The sequence below is a fragment of the Rana temporaria genome, chromosome 1 (genome assembly GCF_905171775.1).
Source record: "Rana temporaria chromosome 1, aRanTem1.1, whole genome shotgun sequence".
Taxonomy (NCBI): Eukaryota; Metazoa; Chordata; class Amphibia; order Anura; family Ranidae; genus Rana; species Rana temporaria.
In genome coordinates this window covers 235023581-235045040 of record NC_053489.1, presented here as the reverse complement: position 1 = coordinate 235045040, position 21460 = coordinate 235023581, and the positions used below count along the sequence as shown (strand labels likewise).

General features: G+C 45.4%; 1 protein-coding gene across 2 annotated transcripts in view; it reads left to right on the top strand.

Annotated features, from left to right (window-relative positions):
- The first annotated feature begins 8847 nt into the window (after positions 1–8847).
- The window catches only part of USP30 (ubiquitin specific peptidase 30), a 37347-nt gene continuing 24734 nt past the window's right edge, over positions 8848–21460 (top strand). Inside the window, exons 1-3 of one of the 2 annotated variants that reach the window (XM_040351880.1) lie at positions 8848–8984; positions 14618–14727; positions 16934–17113. In XM_040351880.1, the coding sequence (XP_040207814.1) occupies positions 8914–8984; positions 14618–14727; positions 16934–17113 (361 nt within the window). In that variant the 5' untranslated portion in view covers positions 8848–8913. Of the gene's footprint in view, positions 8985–9008; positions 9138–14617; positions 14728–16933; positions 17114–21460 lie in introns of those variants that run through there. The other variant, XM_040351881.1, reaches the window with a different exon arrangement.

Genomic DNA, 21460 nt, shown 5'->3' with positions numbered 1-21460 from the left:
CACAGCCCTGCAGAGTCAGATGAAGAGGGCCTGGCTGACAGAGAGGCAGATCTGCGCCTCTACGATGATGAGGTATAGTAGTTTCATAACTATTTATGTAATAATATTAATTATTGTTTGATTCTTGACTTGATATTGGTTAATAAAATACAAGCTGGGAAGTAAAAATCTAAAATCGTGGGCAAACAAATAGGTGTCAGGGATGACAACTGCAGGGGTCAGAGGGTGAGTCTGTTTTCAAGTTTAAATTCAAGGCAAAAAATAAGATTCAAGCATGAAAATGTGAGTGAGTATATTCCTAAATATATTACAACATGTCCCTTTTTTTTACACAGGAAGAAGAGACCAGCCAGGAGGTGGCAGATCCTCTCCTCACTGACAGCCAGGCCGCAGGGGTCAGTGGCAGCCAGGAGGAGGCCGGGCCCAGTGGCGTTCAGCAGCTCCCCAGGACAAGCACCACCAGCCAGGCTCCTCCCCTTTATATTAGGCCACCAGGCCGTAAGAAGAAATTGGGGGCAGTGGAGGAAGCCAGCCTCCAAATGATTAGGGAGGCGAGTGCCATCATGAGGGCCCCCCTCAACCCCACTGAGGCCTACAGTGCCTCCGTGGCACATGACCTGAATCAAGGCACGGAGGAGCAGAGGCAACTGGCAAAGGGCGTGATCAACCAGGCCCTTTGGTGGATGCAGAGGGAGCTGCTGACCCCAGACACTGGGCTATGTGACCCGGCCCGGCTTGCTGAACACCATTCTCCTGCTGCCACATCATCCCCACCTGCAAGGGCCCAGGGAAGACCCGCTGGAAGGCAGCCTGGAAGGAAGGTTTCAAGGAAGAGGAGACGTTGATGCCCTGCCTTCCATTTGATCCCCCACAAATGGCATCTTGTTTGGACTACCACAGCTTGGGTTCCTTTGGTTATGTGCTGCTGCTTCAGATTTTATTTAGTGTGCTTCCTGAGGTTGGCTAGTTTATCCTTCACCATGTTTCAAATGCAAGTTTGCATGTATGTTGCTAGCTGTTCAAGTGCTGCCATTCTGTTTTTGATCCTTTTTATAATTTGCTCAAATAAAAGCCTTTTTGTTGATTTGAAAAACTTGCCTATTGTTTGTAATACTGTGGGTATTATTTTAGGCATCAAACATTACAAACAAATAAAATGATTAATCTAAAATATTCACTAACTCATGTGGGGGGGGGGGGGGGGTCATTTGGTGTGCCAACATGGTAGACAATTTAAACAACCTTCAACAAAATCATGTTAAATATACAAACAAAAGCTAAATCAAAAATATTTCCTATTAAAATATTCTAAATGGTGACATAACTATAAACACCTAAAGAAAGTGGGAAAGATAACCATTAAACATTAAAAGCAAAAAATTTGAAATGTGGAGGACCACTAAAAATATGATACGTCGGGCCAATAAAAGTTTGCAAAAATCTTACTACATCACAGCTAACAAATGTCACTTTTCAGTATGGAACAACTCAGTTGAAATAACATGAGCTAAATAACTGATTAGTTATAGCAAGAGAAGAATGAATAAAACGACGGCATCAAGCATTGGTTATTGTGTGTTTTGCTTCAGTGTTCTATTGCTAGAATTAATCTTTCTATTGACGAATGTGCCATATCCCAAAGAAACGTGAGTTTTACCTGAACGAGCGCTCCCGTGGCCTCATTTAGTCTGAGCATGCGCGGGGTTTTTGTACGTTGGTTTTGTGTACTCACCACCAAACATGTACGTTCGGACAGGATTTGAGCGGACGGTTTTAAAACAAGTTTGGAAATAAATGTCTGCTGGAAAACGGCCCGGCGGGCAAATGTACGGTGAAATTCTGTACGCTCGTAACTACACACGACCAAACATGTATGCTGAAACTGGTCCGCGGGCCAGTTTCAGCAAACATGTTTGGTCGTGAGTATGGGGCCTTAAGGTTCTCTAACTAGACTGACTAAAAATAGTAATATTGTTTATTTGGAAAAACATTACAGATGGAAGCTGTTGAAAGCATCCTGAAAATAGCCTATCCGCCCGCCCACTCCTGCAGGCTGAGGTTCACAACATAAGTCAGATGCATCTTGAGAAACACTCAAGATACTGTACATGGGGCATAAAAAAAAAAACAATAAATCTGACATTCAGCGAGCAGCTGAATCTTCCAGCTGCATGTGTTTTAAATGGCACCGATTGAGGGCCAGAGATTCTCGTAGAAGAGCGTATCTTTGTTCCGGCGTAGCGTATCCTATTTACGCTATGCCTCCGCAACTTAGACTGGGCAAGTGCAGTATTCTCAAAGCACTTGCTCCGTCAGTTGCGGCGGCGTAGCGTAAATAGGCTGGCGTAAGCCCGCCTAATTCAAATGTGGAACAGGGGGGCGTGTTTTATGTAAATAACTTGTGACCCGACGTGATTGACGTTTTTCGCGAACGGCGCATGCGCCGTATGTGGAATTTCCCAGTGTGCATTGCTCCAAAGTACGCCGCAAGAACGTATTGGTTTCGACGTGAACGTAAATTACGTCCAGCCCCAATTCATGGACGACTTACGCAAACGACGTAAAATATTCAAAATTCGACGCGGGAACGACGTCTATACTTAACATTGGTAAGCCGCATGTACACCTCATATAGCAGGGGTAATTTTACGCCGGGAAAATCCTAACGTAAACGGCGTATCTGTACTGCGTCGGCCGGGTGAACGTTTGTGAATTCGCATATCTAGCTGATTTACATATTTCTAGGCGTAAATCAGCGTACACGCCCCTAGCGGCCAGCGTAAATATGCAGTTAAGATCCGACGGCGTAAGAGACTTACGCCGGTCGGATCTAATACAAATCTATGCGTAACTGATTCTATGAATCAGGCGCATAGATACGACGGCTCAGACTCAGAGATACGACGGAGTATCTGGAGATATGCCATCGTATCTCCTTTGAGAATCTGGGCCTGATTCTCCAGCAGAGAATGTTTCTTGAAATTGCCATTCACTGCTTTATAAATAGACCCCTAGGCAAAAAACAAACCATAAAAATGCAGAATAAAAAGGAACTTTACCCCCTGATGTTCTCTGAGGCCCCGTACACACGACCGAGAAACTCGACGAGCAAAACACATCGTTTTGCTCGTCGAGTTCCTTGTGAAGCCGCCGAGGATCTCGGCGAGCCAAGTTTCCCCATTGACTAACGAGGAAATAGAGAACATGTTCTCTATTTGGCCCGACGAGATCCTCGTCGGTTTCCTCGGCCGAAAGTGTACACACGGCCGGGTTTCTCGGCAGAATACGGCTCCGATCGAGTTTCTGGCTGAATTCTGCCGAGAAACTGGGTCGTGTGCACGGGGCCTTACTGCATGTCCTATTCTGCACCACCTCTTCAAATATCCGGCACATGTGCAGATGTGCCATAGGTCTTTGGGACCTGTGAAAGACCTGAAGCACATCTGTACACAATTCCATGCCTGCACACACATGCCACAAATTTTTAGGACCTTGTGGATACCTGCTCATTCTGGCCTAAGCCTGAAAGCAGGAGGAGCCACAGCTTAGAAAAGGTAGGAACCCTTTCCAAAAGGTGTCTTACATTTCCAAATGTGAAAGGTGAAGAGGGGAGGAGCCAGAAGCAAAAAAGTTGTCATGTTACAACCAAAAACGTAAATGTATTTTATTAGGATTTTATGTGATAGACCAAAACAAAGTGGCACATAATTGTGAAGTGGAAAGAAAATGATAAATGGTTTTCGTAATTCTTTACAAACATGTGAAAAGTGTGGCGTGCATTTGTATTCAGCCCTCCGATTCAATACTTTGTAGAACCACCTCGTTGCAAATACAGCTGCAAGTCTTTTTGGGGATGTCTCTCCCAGCGTTGTACATCTAGGGAGTGAAATGTTTGCCCATTCTTCTATGCAAAATTGCTCAAGCTCTGTCAGATTGGACGAAGAGCGTCTGTGAGCAGCAATTTTCAAGTCTTGCCACAGATTCTCAATTGGATTTAGGTCTGGACTTTGACTGCACCATTCTAATTACATGAATTTGCTTTGATCTAAACCATACCAGTGTAGCTCTGGCTGTAAGTTTAGGTCGTTCTCCTGCTGGAAGGTAAACATTCACCCCAGTTTCAAGTCTTTTGCAGACTCTAACGGGTTTTCTTCTAAGGTTGCCCTGTATTTGGCTCCATCCATCTTCCCATCTACTCTGACCAACTTCCATGTCCCTGCTGAAGAAAAGCATCCCCACAACATGATGCTGCCACCACCATGTTTCACGGTGGGGATTGTGTGTTCAAGGTGATGTGCAGTGTTAGTTTTCTGCCACTCATAGCGTTTTGCTTTTAGGCCAAAAAGTTCAGTTTTGGTCTTATCTGACCAGAGCACCTTCTTCCACGTGTTTGTTGTGTCCCCCGAACTGCAAACAGGACTTCTTATGGGTTTCTTTTAACAATGACTTTCTTCTTGCCACTCTTCCATAAAGACCAGATTTGTGGAGTACACGACTAATAGTTGTCCTGTGGACAGATTCTTCCACCTGAGCTGTGGATCTCTGCAGCTCCTCCAGAGTTACCATGGGCCTCTTGGCTGCTTCTCTGAATAATGCTCTCTTTGCCCAGCCTGTCAGTTTAGGTGGACGGCCATGTCTTGGTAGGTTTGCAGTTGTGCCATACTCTTTCCATTATATCTTAGTGAAATAATCCATCTTTAAGCTAACCCCCCGACACCCCCACTCCACAAACACCCTTCTCCAAATCAGGAAGTGCATCTCAACCAGTCTCAGTCCGCCCCAGTCAGTACTTTAGAGCGGGCTGCGGGAAAACCAACAATGGGTGACACTATGACAATACATATTAACCTCTTTACCACCAAGGACGTCCCTGGGACGTCCTCCACTTTGAGCGGTGATATCTCAATGATGCCTGCAGCTACAGGCATCATTCAGATATCCCTGTCTTCAGCCGCCGATTCTCTGCACCATAAGAACGATCAAAGCGGCGGTTCCGCCGCTTGATCGTTCTTATAGGCAGCGAGAGGGGACGCACCCCCCTCCCGCCACCATCCGATGCTTCTCCGGGCTCTCCCGTGCCATCGGGGGCCCGGAGAGCGAATCGGTCGGCGTCCGCTGCAGAACCATAGAGATGACTGGTGACCAGACGGTCACAGTCATCTCTATTACCGTCGGAGGACCGGGCGCGACGTTATGACGTCACGCCTGGTACCCGGAAGTAAACAAAGCCGCAATCGCGGCTGTCGGCATGTGATCGGTGATTATTTTTTCACCGATTTCATGCTTGTAAGCCTGGAGGAGAGATGTGGGGTCTTACTGACCCCATATCTCTCCATAAAGAGGACCTGTCACACTGATTCCTATTATAAGGGATGTTTACATTCCTTGTAATAGGAATAAAAAGGATCCAATTTTTTTTTTTTTTTAAAGTGTAAAAATAAAAATAATGAAGTAAAATAAAAAAAAATAAAAAAAAAAATTCAAAACGCCCCTGTCCTCGATATCTCGAGCGCAGAAGCGAACACGCATGCAGGTCCCGCCCACATATGTAAACACCGTTCAAACCCCACATGTGAGGTATCGTTGCGTGCGTTAGAGTGTGTGCAACAATTTTAGCAATAGACCTACTCTGAAACTCGAAAATAGTAACCTGTAAAAAATGTTAAAGCGTCACATATGGAGATTTTTAAGTACCGAAGTTTGGCGCCATTCCATGAATGTGCACAATTTTAAAGCGTGACATGTTAGGTATCTATTTACTCAGCGTAACATAATCTTTCACATTATACAAAAAAATTGGGCTAACTTTACTGTTTTGTTACTTTTTAATTCATGAAACCGTTTTTCTTTCCCAAAAAAAGTGTTTGAAAAATTATTGCGCAAATACCGTGCAAGAAAAAAAATTGCAATGACCGCCATTTTATTCCCTAGGGTGTCTGCTTAAAAAATATATATAATGTTTGGGGGTTCTGATTAATTTTCTAGCAAAAAAATTGTGATGTTTACATGAAGGAGAGAAGTGCCAGAATTAACCCGGTGGGCAAGTGGTTAAATACATCTTCATTAAATTTCCACAACAAGGGGCACAGATAATGGAAAACAAAAACACTCCCATAAACCAGTAGGAGCGGCGAATCGGGGGTGTGTAATTCAGATTTGTTTTGTTCAAATCCAATCTGGGGACAAAACCGGGGACAGACTTGGTCCGGGGACAGTGTCCTCAATCCGGGGACTGTCCCCAGGAACCGGGGATGTCTGGTCACCCTACCTTAACCCTCTTGGGCATGGAGTTCACCAAAGCTTCACAGGTTGCCACTGGAGTCCTCTTCCACTCCTCCATGATGATATCACAGAGCTGGTGGATGTTAAAGACCTTCCGTTTGAGGCCTGTACGTAGCTCATCCCAGAACTCTGCACTCAGTATGTAGCTCATGATCAGGACCCTGCACGTAGCTCATCCCAGAACCCTGCACTCTGTACGTAGCTCATCCCAGAACCCTGCATGTAGCTCATCCCAGAACTCTGCACTCAGTACGTAGCTCATGATCAGGACCCTGCACGTAGCTCATCCCAGAACCCTGCACGTAGCTCATCCCAGAACTCTGCACTCAGTACGTAGCTCATGATCAGGACCCTGCACGTAGCTCATCCCAGAACCCTGCACGTAGCTCATCCCAGAACCCTGCACGTAGCTCATCCCAGAACTCTGCACGTAGCTCATCCCAGAACCCTGCACGTAGCTCATCCCAGAACTCTGCACTCAGTATGTAGCTCATGATCAGGACCCTGCACGTAGCTCATCCCAGAACCCTGCACGTAGCTCATCCCAGAACCCTGCACGTAGCTCATCCCAGAACTCTGCACTCAGTATGTAGCTCATGATCAGGACCCTGCACGTAGCTCATCCCAGAACCCTGCACGTAGCTCATCCCAGAACCCTGCAATCCGTACTTAGCTCATGATCAGGACCCTGCACGTAGCTCATCCCAGAACCCTGCACTCTGTACGTAGCTCATCCCAGAACCCTGCAATCTGTACGTAGCTCATCCCAGAACTCTGCACTCACTACGTAGCTCATGATTCAGGACCCTGCACGTAGCTCATCCCAGAACCCTTCACGTAGCTCATCCCAGAACCCTGCAATCTGTACGTAGCTCATCCCAGAACCCTGCAATCTGTACGTAGCTCATCCCAGAACCCTGCACTCTGTACGTAGCTCATCCCAGAACCCTGCAATCTGTACGTAGCTCATCCCAGAACCCTGCAATCTGTACGTAGCTCATCCCAGAACCCTGCAATCTGTACGTAGCTCATCCCAGAACCCTGCAATCTGTACGTAGCTCATCCCAGAACCCTGCAATCTGTACGTAGCTCATCCCAGAACCCTGCACGTAGCTCATCCCAGAACCCTGCAATCTGTGCGTAGCTCATCCCAGAACCCTGCACTCTGTACGTAGCTCATCACAGAACCCTGCAATCTGTACGTAGCTCATCCCAGAACCCTGCACGTAGCTCATCCCAGAACCCTGCAATCTGTGCGTAGCTCATCCCAGAACCCTGCACTCTGTACGTAGCTCATCACAGAACCCTGCAATCTGTACGTAGCTCATCCCAGAACCCTGCAATCTGTACGTAGCTCATCCCAGAACCCTGCACGTAGCTCATCCCAGAACCCTGCAATCTGTGCGTAGCTCATCCCAGAACCCTGCACTCTGTACGTAGCTCATCACAGAACCCTGCAATCTGTACGTAGCTCATCCCAGAACCCTGCAATCTGTACGTAGCTCATCCCAGAACCCTGCACGTAGCTCATCCCAGAACCCTGCACGTAGCTCATCCCAGAACCCTGCAATCTGTGCGTAGCTCATCCCAGAACCCTGCACGTAGCTCATCCCAGAACCCTGCACTCTGTACGTAGCTCATCCCAGAACTCTGCACGTAGCTCATCCCAGAACCCTGCAATCTGTGCGTAGCTCATCCCAGAACCCTGCACGTAGCTCATCCCAGAACCCTGCAATCTGTGCGTAGCTCATCCCAGAACCCTGCACGTAGCTCATCCCAGAACCCTGCACTCTGTACGTAGCTCATCCCAGAACCCTGCATGTAGCTCATCCCAGAACCCTGCACGTAACTCATCCCAGAACCCTTCACTCTGTACTTAGCTCATCCCAGAACCCTGCACCCTGTACTTAGCTCATCCCAGAACCCTGCACCCTGTACTTAGCTCATCCCAGAACCCTGCACCCTGTACTTAGCTCATCCCAGAACCCTGCACTCTGTACTTAGCTCATCCCAGAACCCTGCACTCTGTACGTAATGCACTCCAATACATTGCATCCTTTAGCCTTTTTTTTTAAATGAATGTGCTGGGGTTTGTATGTATACATAAGACTCTAGCTTGTGGAATAATATTTTATAGGTATAAGGAAGCCTAAGGTTTTTTAATGACCCCTTAAGCCCCACCCCTGTTAAGAGTTTGACCACACCCACATTTGCCACGGCGCGCTATGCAAGGTTACTTACTTCCTTCCTCAAGTGTCCCTCATTCTGAAGTTCAAAAGTTGGGAGGTATGGAACACAGATGGCAAAACTGTATTTTACTGCTACTTTAACCCTTACAGTGTGGGGGCCACTGAGTTCAGCTTTAAGGTTTCCGTGTAGAATAAGCAATCGTGCAACACTATTTTTGTCCTAGCCCTACACAGTTCTAAGTATCATCCCTATGTGTCACAAACGGGGTATTAGCTTGATGTCTGCAAAGAGAAAAAGAAAGGTTTCCATGGCAACAACATCTCAGCACACCGGAACACATTTTCTCTCTGTGCACTTTCCCCCTGTGCTTCGAATTCAGTGTCTCGCGGGAACAGGAAGCAGAATTATTGGTTCCGCTTTGCAGTATTGGAGCTGGGCGTGATGCTCAGAGGTTCAGTCCGGGCCTCGGAACCGACAATCGGCGTGTCATTACGCAGAGGAGCCGGAACCAGGTTAGGACTGGTGGCATGTGGGCTGGGACTGGACTCTGCAGAGTGTTGGCTGTGTGGTTTATTATGGGAAGGCTGTGTAGGCCGAGCACTTCCTACTAGTCACTCCATATGAACCCTGTGATCACACTGTGACCTCTCTACTGCTTGTCATAGGTAAAGTGCCTGGCATGGGCAAAGGGGAGGCTCGTTTGGGCTGAGGGATATAGGAGACTTCTGTTGTGTCTGAACTAGTCTGGGTCTCCAAATCCAGGTTTAGTGCTGAACAAAAACCAGCCACACTGCATACCCCAATGATATTTCTCACCGCCTGGTAAAGTCGCCCATTAAAATTAATAGGAGCTGCGCTGCAACCTTGAGCCACTTGGCTTGTACTTGTGGCACAATGTAAAGACTGCAGTTTGGCAATAATAATAAAAAAGTAAAACAACATAAAACAGGTGTCAGGAGGTGGCAGTACCAGTTCCTGAATGCATGCCAACAGCTTCTATACCGCTCTCTGAAAAATGACCCACTGCAGATTGCTTTTCAGAGGGCGGTAAGCTTGGGCCCAGTCAGAGAAGTAAATGTGGTGTCTCTTTTTCCCTTTATTTTCCACCTGTGATCTGGCCAGTAACACCCTCTGAAAGGGCAACAGTGACACCTTTGGACAGTATCCTTGTCAGTCTGGGGAGAGGGTACAGTGGCACAGAACCACTTCCAGCTGGCCAGGTCAGTATGCCTTATGGCACCTGCATTCCACACTCTGCTAAAAATTACATTATGGTCACTTTAGTGATCAGGAACTTACAGCAGAACTGAATCCTGCTTATTATCCCCCCCCCTCCAAAAAAAAAACAAAAAAACCTGCGTCTCTTCCTTTCCTGTAGCAGGGAAGCCAAGGGGGAGAATACAATACAACAGGTGGGTGCCAGCATACTGACCCATTCTGCATCTCTTGGGCACCCCGGGAGAGATGGAATACATTGACAGGTGGGTGCCAGCACACTGCTTCATTCTGCATCTCTTGGGCACCCAGGCAGAGAATACATTGACAGGTGGGTGCCAGCATACTGCTTCATTCTGCATCTCTTGGGCACCCAGGCAGAGAATACATTGACAGGTGGGTGCCAGCACACTTCTCCATTCTGCATCTCTTGGGCACCCAGGCAGAGAATACATTGACAGGTGGGTGCCAGCACACTTCTCCATTCTGCATCTCTTGGGCACCCAGGCAGAGAATACATTGACAGGTGGGTGCCAGCACACTTCTCCATTCTGCATCTCTTGGGCACCCAGGCAGAGAATACATTGACAGGTGGGTGCCAGCACTTTGCTCCATTCTGCATCTCTTGGGCACCCAGGCAGAGAATACATTGACAGGTGGGTGCCAGCACACTGCTCCATTCTGCATCTCTTGGGCACCCAGGCAGAGAATACATTGACAGGTGGGTGCCAGCACACTTCTCCATTCTGCATCTCTTGGGCACCCAGGCAGAGAATACATTGACAGGTGGGTGCCAGCACACTCCTCCATTCTGCATCTCTTGGGCACCCAGGCAGAGAATAGATTGACAGGTGGGTGCCAGCAGACTGCTCCATTCTGCATCTCCTTGGCATCAGGGGAGAGAATACATTGACAGATGGGTGCCAGCACACTGCTCCATTCTGCATCTCTTGGGCACCTGGGGAGAGAATACATTGACAGGTGGGTGCCAGCACACTGCTCCATTCTACATCCCCTGCACAGACTGCTGTCTCCACTTTGCTTCCCCCATCACCTTCAGTAGCAGTGGAGACAAGGGCTGTGCAGGGTAAAACACTGCAGGTGCCCAGGGAAAAGATTTGATCCTTCAGGATGTCCAAGATAATTGTTATATTCACCAATCCTTTGCCTGTCCTTAGAGAACATCAGGGTGATCAGTGCTGCTTTCCCGGTGTTTATTCCTAAATACTGAAATAGTACAAAATAAAAAATGGTAAATAATCCAAAAAATCTCTTCACATCTGTGTAATGTGGGACTATACAGAGTAATATTTTCTATAAAAACACACGTGCAGCCTTTTAAAGTAGTGGTAAAGTCTTTTTCATTATTATAAAGAATGGTCCCCCATGCAGGTTTAGGTTATAATGTACTACTATGCGCTGCATAGTAGTACATTATGACAGACTTACCTGCATACGGAATCCTCCAACGCTGCACTGTCACGTTTCTCGCTGGTTTCCGGCAGCTTCCATCTGCGCCTGGCCTTCCTTCCGGGTTCCCTAACTTCAGCTGCTTGAATGGCCTTACCGCAGGTGATATCATTCCCGCACATGTGCCCAAAAGTCACATTGCCGCCGCACAGAGAGCAGACCGTAAATGTGGTCTGAGCTGTCCATGTGCGGCTCAGATTACATTACCCGCTGACAGGCGGGGGACACATTTATTTATATTTATAAAAACTCTGCCTGGCAGCGGATTTTAGTTTTCAAGACATTACTAACACTTTAAAGCGGAACTTTACCCATAACTACTTGATAAAAGTAATGTTCTTTAGCAAGCAACATTCCACATAATTATGCTAAATGAGTGTGTGCTGTAAATTTCGTGCAGCATTGCTTCTCTTTCTTCTTGCTGGAGGGTGCCATTTTGCCTAAAGGGTAACTCCACTTTCCCATGGGAAAAAAAATAAATAATATAGCATATACAGTTATATTATTAAATGTTAATAAAAAGTACCTTTCCTTTTTAAACTGCAGCTCTGTAATTTTCAGTAAAGTGCAATGCAATATGGCTCCCTGGAGGCTTTCTGTACACAAAAGACGCATCATTTCCTGCTTGTGTGATTGGCTCACCGATTTTCCCAGAAGTCTACACTAAGATACAAGCCCTGCAGCAAAAATGAAATTTTTGGCACGATGCTACCAATAGGAAATAACATCTAAAGCAAGGGTCTCAAACTGGTGGCCCTCCAGCTGTTGTAAAACTACAAGTCCCATCATGCCTCTGTCTGTGGGAGTCATGCTGGTAACTGTCATTCTTGCAATTCCTCATTGGACTTGTAGTTTTTCAACAGCTGGAGGGCCGCCAGTTTGAGACGCCTGATCTAAAGGGATGCAGACCCTGCAACTTTCCTCATTCGAGGTCTGATTCTGCAGCAGCTGGTTGATAATTATGAAACCACTCCCATTAGGCCTTGTTTACTCCATGGTACATCACTTGTGCTGCACGCGGTCTCCAAGGGCACAAAAAAAATCTATTGTTCTCTATGTGTCCTGTTCACACCACAACACTGGTATCATGTATGGATTTTTTCTGCATGAGAAAAAAAACTGACATGACATCAACATTGGTGTGAATAGGGCACATAAATGACGCGCGTGGAAACTGATTTTGGTTTTCCCATCACTTTCCATCATGGTATGAATGAGCCCTTAGACTTATGCTGCATACACACGACTGTTTTTCCTGTCATGCAAAAAAACGTTTTTCTCTACGTGATTCGTTGTGATTTCTCTCAAGCCTGCCTTGCATACACACATTCATGAAAAAAAAACGCTCAAGCAAAGCGCGGTGACATACAACACGTACCATGGCACTAGAAAGGGGAAGTTTCATTCAAATTGCGCCACCCTTTTGCTGATCCTCGTGTTAGTAAAAGTATAATGAGAGACGATTCGCGCTTTTCAGTCCATTACAGCGTGACGAATGTGCTATCTCCATTACGAACGCTAGTTTTACCAGAACAAGTGCTCCTGTCTCATATTTGATTCTGAGAATGCGCATTTTTTTTCTCCTTGGAAAAGCATACACACAAGCAGGTTTTGTGACGAGAAAAAGAGCGATGGGAAAAACGGCGGAAAAAAATAGAGAAGGTTCTAATTTTTTTGCGGGCAGTTTTCTCGTCAAAACGGTCGTGTGTACGAGGCAATAGTTTGCACGTGGGCACAGAGGAACAAACAGTGGCCCAGATTCAAGAAGCTATTGCGCCCGTGCAACCATAGGTTGTGCGGCGCAATAGCTGTTTTGCTCCCGCGTAGTGAATGCCCCTGATTCAGGAACATCGCTACGCGGACTGCAGCCTAGGATATGACAGACATAAGCCTCCTTATGCCTTCATATCTCAGGCTGCATTCTTGCGTTGGCCGCTAGGGGGCACGGCCATTGTGATCGGCGTATAGTATGCAAATTGCATACTACCACCGATTCACAAAAGTTGCGCGGGCCCTGCGCACGCAAGGTACAAAGTTTCCATACGGCGACTTTAGCGTAAGGCTGCTCCTACTCATAGTAGGCGCAGCCAATGCTAAAGTATAGCCACCCTTCCCGCTCGTGAAATTTGAATTTCACGTCGTTTACGTAAGTGATTCGTGAATGGCGCTGGACACCATTCACGTTCACTTAGAAGCAAATGACGTCCTTGCGACGTCATTTGCCGCAATGCACGTCGGGAAAGTTTCCCGACGGAGCATGCGCTGTTCGCTCGGCGCGGGAGTGCGCCTAATTTAAATGATTCCCGCCCCCGGCGGGATCATTTACATTAGGCGCCCTTACGCAAGGCAAATTAGCATAGCGCCCGCGCAATTTACGGAGCTGCTGCTCCGTGAATCGCGGGCAAATCGAAATATTTGCGTGGGCGCAGAGCAAAAATCGTTGCCCTTTGCCCACGCAAATATTGCGCGGTTCTACCTGAATCTGGGCCAGTGTCTTCTTCAGAATAACAACAGGTAGGAATAGGCAACAAACGTTTATTAAAATCCTTGCAAATGCACATAGCTCACCCAGAGGGGGATGTTTTTTTCTCAACCAAAGTGGAGTTACTCTTTAAGCCCAGAGCCTCTGAGCAGAAATAAATCGTAAAGTGGAACTAAACCCATCGATATTGCAGTTTAAATAAAGTTCCATTCCTGGAATGCCGGTGATCTGCCAATATTGTTCCGGCTAACGAGAAAGTTCCTTTAAGGACTGCGCAGGCGCGAACTTGCCGACGGAAATCTCCGAACCTCGGCCGGCATCTAGGGCGACGTGGATTTCGAGGAAAGTGGGCAGTCAATGACGGCGCCACAGTGAGGAACGGGGAAGCTGTGTTTACACACAGCTCTCCCCGTTCTTCAGCTCTGGGGACCGATCGTGGGACTCCAGCCGAGCTTCGGACCGGGCCCCGGGCACGCGCCGCGACCCACCGCTGGGCACTTAGAGGACGTACCTGTACATGCTTGTTCCCAGCCGTGCCATTCTGCCGACGTATATGTGCAGGAGGCGGTCCTTAAGTGGTTAACCTGTGTATGCCACCTTTCTGTGGCTGTACCAAGGTCAAACATTCCAGGGTATGTAAACTTTTTACAGGGCAATTTTGGGTGATTTCTGTTATTATGATTTAAAAAGGATCCAAAAAACTATGTAATAATAAATGGCTTCATGTGATTGCTGTCCTTAAATAAAATAGTTTTTTGGCATGATCAGTCCATATTTTCAAAATTGGACGCCACATCCAGATTTATACTGGTAGGCCATGAGTGGCGCCGCTCAAGACTGGTCAAAAGACTCCCATTGTGAGTGATTAGCCTTATTCTGCCAAGAAGCTAGTTTGCAGCATACGTTTGTGTCTTTTTATGTTTGTGTAGCGTTTTTAGCTTTGATGGTTTTCATTATTCATTTTCTTTTCTCTGCCAGGTGTAAAATGATGAAGAACTGGGGTATGATTGGTGGCTTTGCTGCAGCCCTTGCAGCTGGAATATATGTCTTGTGGGGTCCAATCACAGACAGAAAGAAACACAAAAAAGGTAGAAGTTAACTTCTAGCTAATTTTAGCTCATGTCGCCCAAAGAAACAGATTTTGATAAAACTAATGAACACTACAGTTTATAAATACTTTGCTTAAAGCGGGATTAAACCCAAAACCAAAAATGTTATATATTGCAGCTTATCAGTCAATAGATGCGGTGTCTGCATTTGTTTTTGCCTTCCTGTTCTCATCTGGTGATCTGGCGAGTAACACACCTCCACCCCTACTTTGGATGAAGGAGCACAGGGACACCTATGAACAGCAACATTGTTAGTTCGGGGGGGGGGGGGGGGGTGTTAGATTTACTAACAGCTAACACTATGTAAGCAGTTACAGCAATTCGATTTTTCCTTTTGGGAAAAAAAGTTTCACATAACTAAAAACTGATCATTTTAAGCACCCATAATAGCGTAAAATGGTTTGTCTCAACTCTTTAACTGATACATTCTGATAGAGAGCTTATTCTTTTGAAAAACAACTGATTCACCAGATGAAAATAAAGGAATGTAGTTCTCACACCCAATATGCTGCAATATAATAAATGTTTGCTTTTAAATATAATACTGCTTTAAGGCCCCTTTGACACGATAAGCCCGCTCATATCTGCCTGCCTGTTTTTCAGGATTCCAAGCGAGCCACCCATTGACTCCTGTGGGCAGGCGGATGTCAGCAGGGATGTGTCCGCTGACACCCGTCTGCCATTCAAACTGCTCAAAACAGAATGATGGCGAAGGGTTCGCTATTCGTCTGGCGGATCAGATGGGATCTGATTAAAATGAACATGCTGTCCAATTTCGTCCGATGTCCCCATAGAAATCAGCGGGGCTCTGACGAGTCCCTCCCTGTCATTCACCGGCTCAGCGGAGATCAATGGAGCGATCTCCTGCTGAGCTAGCTGTGTCCGCTGAGCAGATCCACCCGGTGTGAAAGGGGCCTAAAGCCTCATACACTCGATCGGATTATCCAATGAGAATTGTGTGATGACAACATGTTGTCGGAAAATCCGACCGTTTGTATGCTCCATCCTCAATTGTGTGATGACAGCCTATTGTCGGAAAATCCGACCGTTTGTATGCTCCATCGGACAATTGTCGGATTTTCCACCAACAAATGTAGGATAGCATGCTTTAAAATTGTCTGCCAACAAATGTGTTGTCGGATTATCCGATCGTGTGTACACAAGTCCGTACACAGAAGTACAAACACGCATGCACAGAAGCAATGCTAACCAACACAACATTAGCAGAAGTTGCCCAAAGGGTGGCACTAAAGAGCTGAAAAACCACATAATGTTGTGTTTGTTGGCTGACAATTCTTTGCCGTTTGTATGCAATACAAATTCCTGGCCAATGCCCTTCAGACAAAAGCCCTATGCTTTGTCCGATGAAAATCAGACCGTGTGTATGAGGCTTTAGAGTTGCTGAATTTGGTTAGTTAACCACTTCAGGACCGAACTTATACTGTGGCAAGGCAGCCCCGCTGCTGGATCACATGCAATTCGTTTTGCACTCCTGTGACCCTTAGACCCCTTTCACACTGGGGTGTTTTTCAGGCACTTTAGCGCTAAAAATGGCGCCTGTAAAGCACCTGAAAGAAGCCTCATCTGCAATCCCACTGTGAAAGCCCGAGTGCTTTCACACTGAGGCGCTGCGCTGGCAGGGCGTCAAAAAAAGTCCTGCAAGCAGCTTCTTTGTTGTGCTTTAGGAGCCTGCTAAGCACCTTGGCAGCGGCGCTTTGTCTGCGCCCGAAAAACGCAGTTAAAGCGCCGCTAGTTTTAGCTGCGCTTTACCAGCGTTTTTCAGGCGCTGGCAGTGTGAAAGGGCTTTTGGGAGAAGCCCAGCAGAATGAGCTCAGGCTGGACTTTTCCTTTGTGATTAGCCTATTCATTTTTAAAAGTCTTCCTAACACAGCACACCACAATGGCTGTGGCCTTGACAACCTCACTGTGTGCAACCTCCCCTTATCCCTAATACAAAATTTGCTTTGTTATTGGGGTCGGATCTCAGGGCTTAAGCTTCATTGAAAAGAACACTCCTGCAGTGTGTAACTTCAAATTCAAGTTAGTAGTGGCATTGCCTATATTTCTATTCTGACAGCTTCTCTTTAAAGTGACTGATTCATTTATCTAATATATTTTATATTCTTAGTACCATATCAAACAAGTACATGTACCTTTTATTTATTTTTTGTATTCTAATTTATAGGACTGGTGCCAGGGTTACTAAATTTGGGGAACACTTGTTTCATGAATTCCTTGCTGCAAGGTTTGTCTGCCTGTCCTTCATTTATTCGTTGGCTTGAGGCGTTTACTTCTCAGTACCAGCTTGAACAGCAAGACACAGCGCCTCGAAATCTGTCTGGTACTTTGCTACAGCTTTTAAAAGGTATTAAAACCAACTCAAATGCATCTATACTGTAATCAGACTCCTCTCTGTTCTGACTTTCCTGCTTCTGTATATTTCTAAATGTTCAAAGGTTGTGGGAGAAATGCCAGACAATTGGTTATGAAATGTGGATTAGAGTTCAGATAGAGCTTGTTATTGTCCATGTCTGCTTAAAATGGTTCTAAAGCTAGAGGGATTTTTTACTTTAATTTATTACCTACATTAAGGTAAAAAAACTTCCACTAGTTGTTCCCTCCACGCCCCGCCCCCCGCCTAAATACGTCCTAAATGAGTCCTGTATCAATCCAGTGCTGTGCCCATCTGCAGTATCGCTGGTTCGCTCTCTCTTCTCTCGCAGGCTCGGAGACAGCAGCAGGATCTATTGGCTCCTCCTGCTGTCAATCAAATCCTGTGAGAAGGAAGCAGGGCTGAGCTGCACTGTGTGTGTCAATGGACGCACCCAGCCTGGCTTGGAAGCAGTTGTGCCACCACGAGAAGCGGATTCCTATGGGGGAGCATTGAGAAGAGGAGTCGAGACCGCCAGCAGGGGACGGTACAGAGCAGGTAAGTTTGTTATAAAAATAAATATATATATGTGTGTGTGTGTGTATATATATATATATATATATATATATATATATATATATATATATATATATATATATATATATATATATATATATATACACATACACACACACACACACACACACATATATATATATATATATATATATATATATATATATATATATATTATAATTGCTTTAAACATCATCCAGCAAGCCAATGCTCAAGCATGGTACCAAGAAACTTGCTCCAAGAATTGTATTATTTGGCTATTTAATGCATGTCATTCTCACTAAACATAATTGATCTTGAAGAATATGTTTACCATTTAAAAAAAAAAAAAATGCACATATTTTTGCAGGTAAAAAAATGTGCATGTATTAGATTTTTTTTTTTAGGAGCTTGAAAAGCATTGTGATCAGCAAATCGCGGGTGCAATGTAGGGTTTCTGACAGACTGTCAATGTAAGCTGTCTACTTGTACCTCGTATGGGCAGTTGGTTACACACAGGAACAATCGGTGAACTACCTCAGTGTTTCTCAACTCCATTCCTCAAGGCGCCCCAACAGGTCATGTTTTCAGGATTTCCATTAAGTGATTTGATCAGTTTCACTGCCTTAGGAAATACCACAGCTGTTTTCATCTGAGGGAAATCCTGAAAATGTGACCGATTGGGGTGCCTCGAGGACTTCACTTGAGAAATGCTGCACAACCTGGAGCGCTCACCATTGCTCTGGTAGTTCATAGAAAACGACAAGTCGTCAGCCGCAAAGGTTTGCGGTAGTTGTAGTTTTTCCTTTTACAGAACAATGTGAATGAATGACACAGCTGGGTAGGCAGAGCCCTGCAGGGGCACGTTTTTATTTTTTTTAATTGTGACCACGAGTTTAAGGAGAAGATCCCAGGTTTGCTGTCATTAGAGGCGCCGGATCGGGGAGAGGCTGCACCAGTGGGAACATGTTCCACCCTAAAAACTAGGGGAACTTGTTCCCAAAGGTAAACTTATCCTTTAAAAGAGAAGCATGGCCAAAGCTCTTTTGGCCATACTTCTCTTCTTAGTGCACTTATTTCTACATTCCTGTGAATGTAAATCCCAGATTTAGCCAACAACAAGCTAAAGCCTGCTGTTTGCTGATGTCACAGATTCGGTCCAGGCTGTGCAGGGATCCTGACAATAATGTCAGAATCCACCCAAATGCCTGACCGGCAGCTGGCTCGGCCTCTCAGCACACTGCTGGGAGACTGAAGCAGCCACTCCCGCCCCCTCCACTGTCTGGCACTCCAGTGAGCACTGAAGGGGCAGAGCAGAGAGTCGCTGACTTATAGTCAACACTCTCTGCTCAGTGAAGACTGAGAACTAAGGGATCATGTGATCACTCGGTTTTCGGTCTTAAAGTTGGCAGGGGAAAGATTCAGCATCGGACCAATGCTGCAGCCACATACAGTGGGTGAGAATATACGTTTTTTTGTTTTTTTCAATTCTGCAATTCTCCTTTAAAGCCACGTGTTTGCAATAAAATAGAAAAGTGAAAACTAAGGGTGTGTGTGTGTGCGTGTGTGCGTGTGCGCGTGCGCTTTATTAGACACAATTCATTATATAGTGTTTTTTATTGGACTCTATTCATTATTTGACTTGAAACAAAGAGTGAAAGCCAGTGGAGCACAGATACACTACATGCTTCAAGTGGAACTTAAAGTGTCAAAATCTAGCTAAGGCTAAACCTGCTCCCATTCACATTTTAAGATTATTCTATCCAACCTATGAAAGATAAGATTCCTACACCTGCCTATTCTGAAGGGGCTTTGGTAGAGCTGCACGATTAATCGTTAAAGAATCAGATCATGATCCCCCTTGCGATCTTAACAAAGCATTTTCCCGATTCTATGCAGAGTTCTCTGCTCACATATGACAGCTGTCTAAAAAAAAAGATTTAGGCCGGGTTCACACCTATGCGAATTGAGTGGGGCTTAAACCGCATCCAATTCGCAGAACATTTCTAAATACATTGTTTTCAATGAGGCTTGTTCACATATGTGCGATTCGCACTGCGCATTGCCGAAAAAACGTGTGCGTTTTCTAGGCATTGCGGTGCGGCTCAGGTGTGAATTCAGGCCCATTATCTTCTATGGGCACGCATCTGATTCGCAGATGTGTTCAGTTCTCATCAGGATTTCTCTCATTCACCTCAATACTCTTCCCCCCCTCCCCTTCCCTCTCCCAGGTCTCCAAATTCGCAGCTAAAACAGAGATGATCTGCTGAACAGCTTTCTTATCTCTCTGCAGAGATAACAGAGCTGGAATTTGCACCGCACAAGTGTGAATCCAGCCTAAACCTTTTTCTGACACTTGTTGTTTTAAGGTAAAATCAGTATTTTTTGCTCAAAAATTACTTGGAGCCCCCAAACGTTATATTATTTTTTTAGCAGAGACCCTAGGGAATAAAATGGTCATTGTTGCAATATTTTATGCCACACTGTATTTGCGCAGCGGTCTTTTAAACACAGTTTTTTTTTTGGAAGAAACACACTTTAATGAATTAATAAAAAAACTAAACAGTAAAGTTAGCCCAATTTTTTGTATATTGTGAAAGATGATATGCCGCGAGAATAGCAATCTTTATTCTAAGCAAAAAAAATTGTGATTCTCATTTTGGCCAGAAACGGGCAGCTCTAGGCTCTAGGCTCTGGGCCGGCCACACGGTTTCTCCAGCGACGACTTCAGTGAAGAGTAGAGATGACAATGGCTTAAAATACCTGCACAATGATGTCATTCAAAGGCTTACTATGGGGCAGCCAACAACGAATATCTCCTCTACACTGAAGCCAGCGTTGGCAACAGGTCATTTGACCGAACCAGAGCAGCTTCAGAAAAGGTAAGTAAAGACATCTTTTTCGTTCACAGGGTAGATAGAACAGGCTTAGAATGGGGGTGGGAGTACATTTAGCTTTAGCTAGAATTTGACCGAACTTCCACTTTAACTGTTTCTGAGCACCACAAACTGAAAATGCTATTTAATTTATTTTTTAATATTCAAAACAAACTCGCTCATCCATTTATGTCTCCATTTATTTTCTTGAGAAATCAGTTTGAAAAATACTCCCTAGAATTTCCCGGCATGGCCATCTTGATGATTTGTGTCGCAGTTACTTTCTGGAATCCATCTGCCCTTAGCTTGGGCATGCATGCAGGAGGGCCTGCTTAGCTAAAAAGATCCTTCCTCCAGATGAAAAAAACAAAAATGATGATTCCTGGGATTTATGCCTTCATTTTGGCCTAGGTCAGAAGCCAGGAAGCAACTGACAAATTGTAAAGGGAAAAAAAAGTTAACGATAAGTACCGGTAAATAAATGACACCTTCCTATCTATTTACTAAGGCTAGTAGTTTAGGATTAGACTTGGTTAATGTTGATTGAGAGAGTTTGGTTCTGCTTTCATTATTAAATGCATATAATCTCATAGTAGAGCCAAGCTGTTATATGGGCTTCCTACCATATTCTTTCACTAAATCCCTTAATGCCTGTGGTTTCATATTCAGTTATCAGCTATGGGAAAAAAACATCATGTGTTTTCACATTGGTTTCCAGGTATGGTAAATCTCTTCCAAAGTGAGAAGTTCACTTGCTAGGCCAGTCCCCTACCCACTGACACTGAATTCACCATGTAGGAGCCCTCAGAAATACTGGTGACCTGATCAGACACCCCTCTCCTCTTACTCCCAGGAGGCAGTGCTCACACTGAATAAATAATCCACATTTTTTTTTTTTTTTTAACGTTAA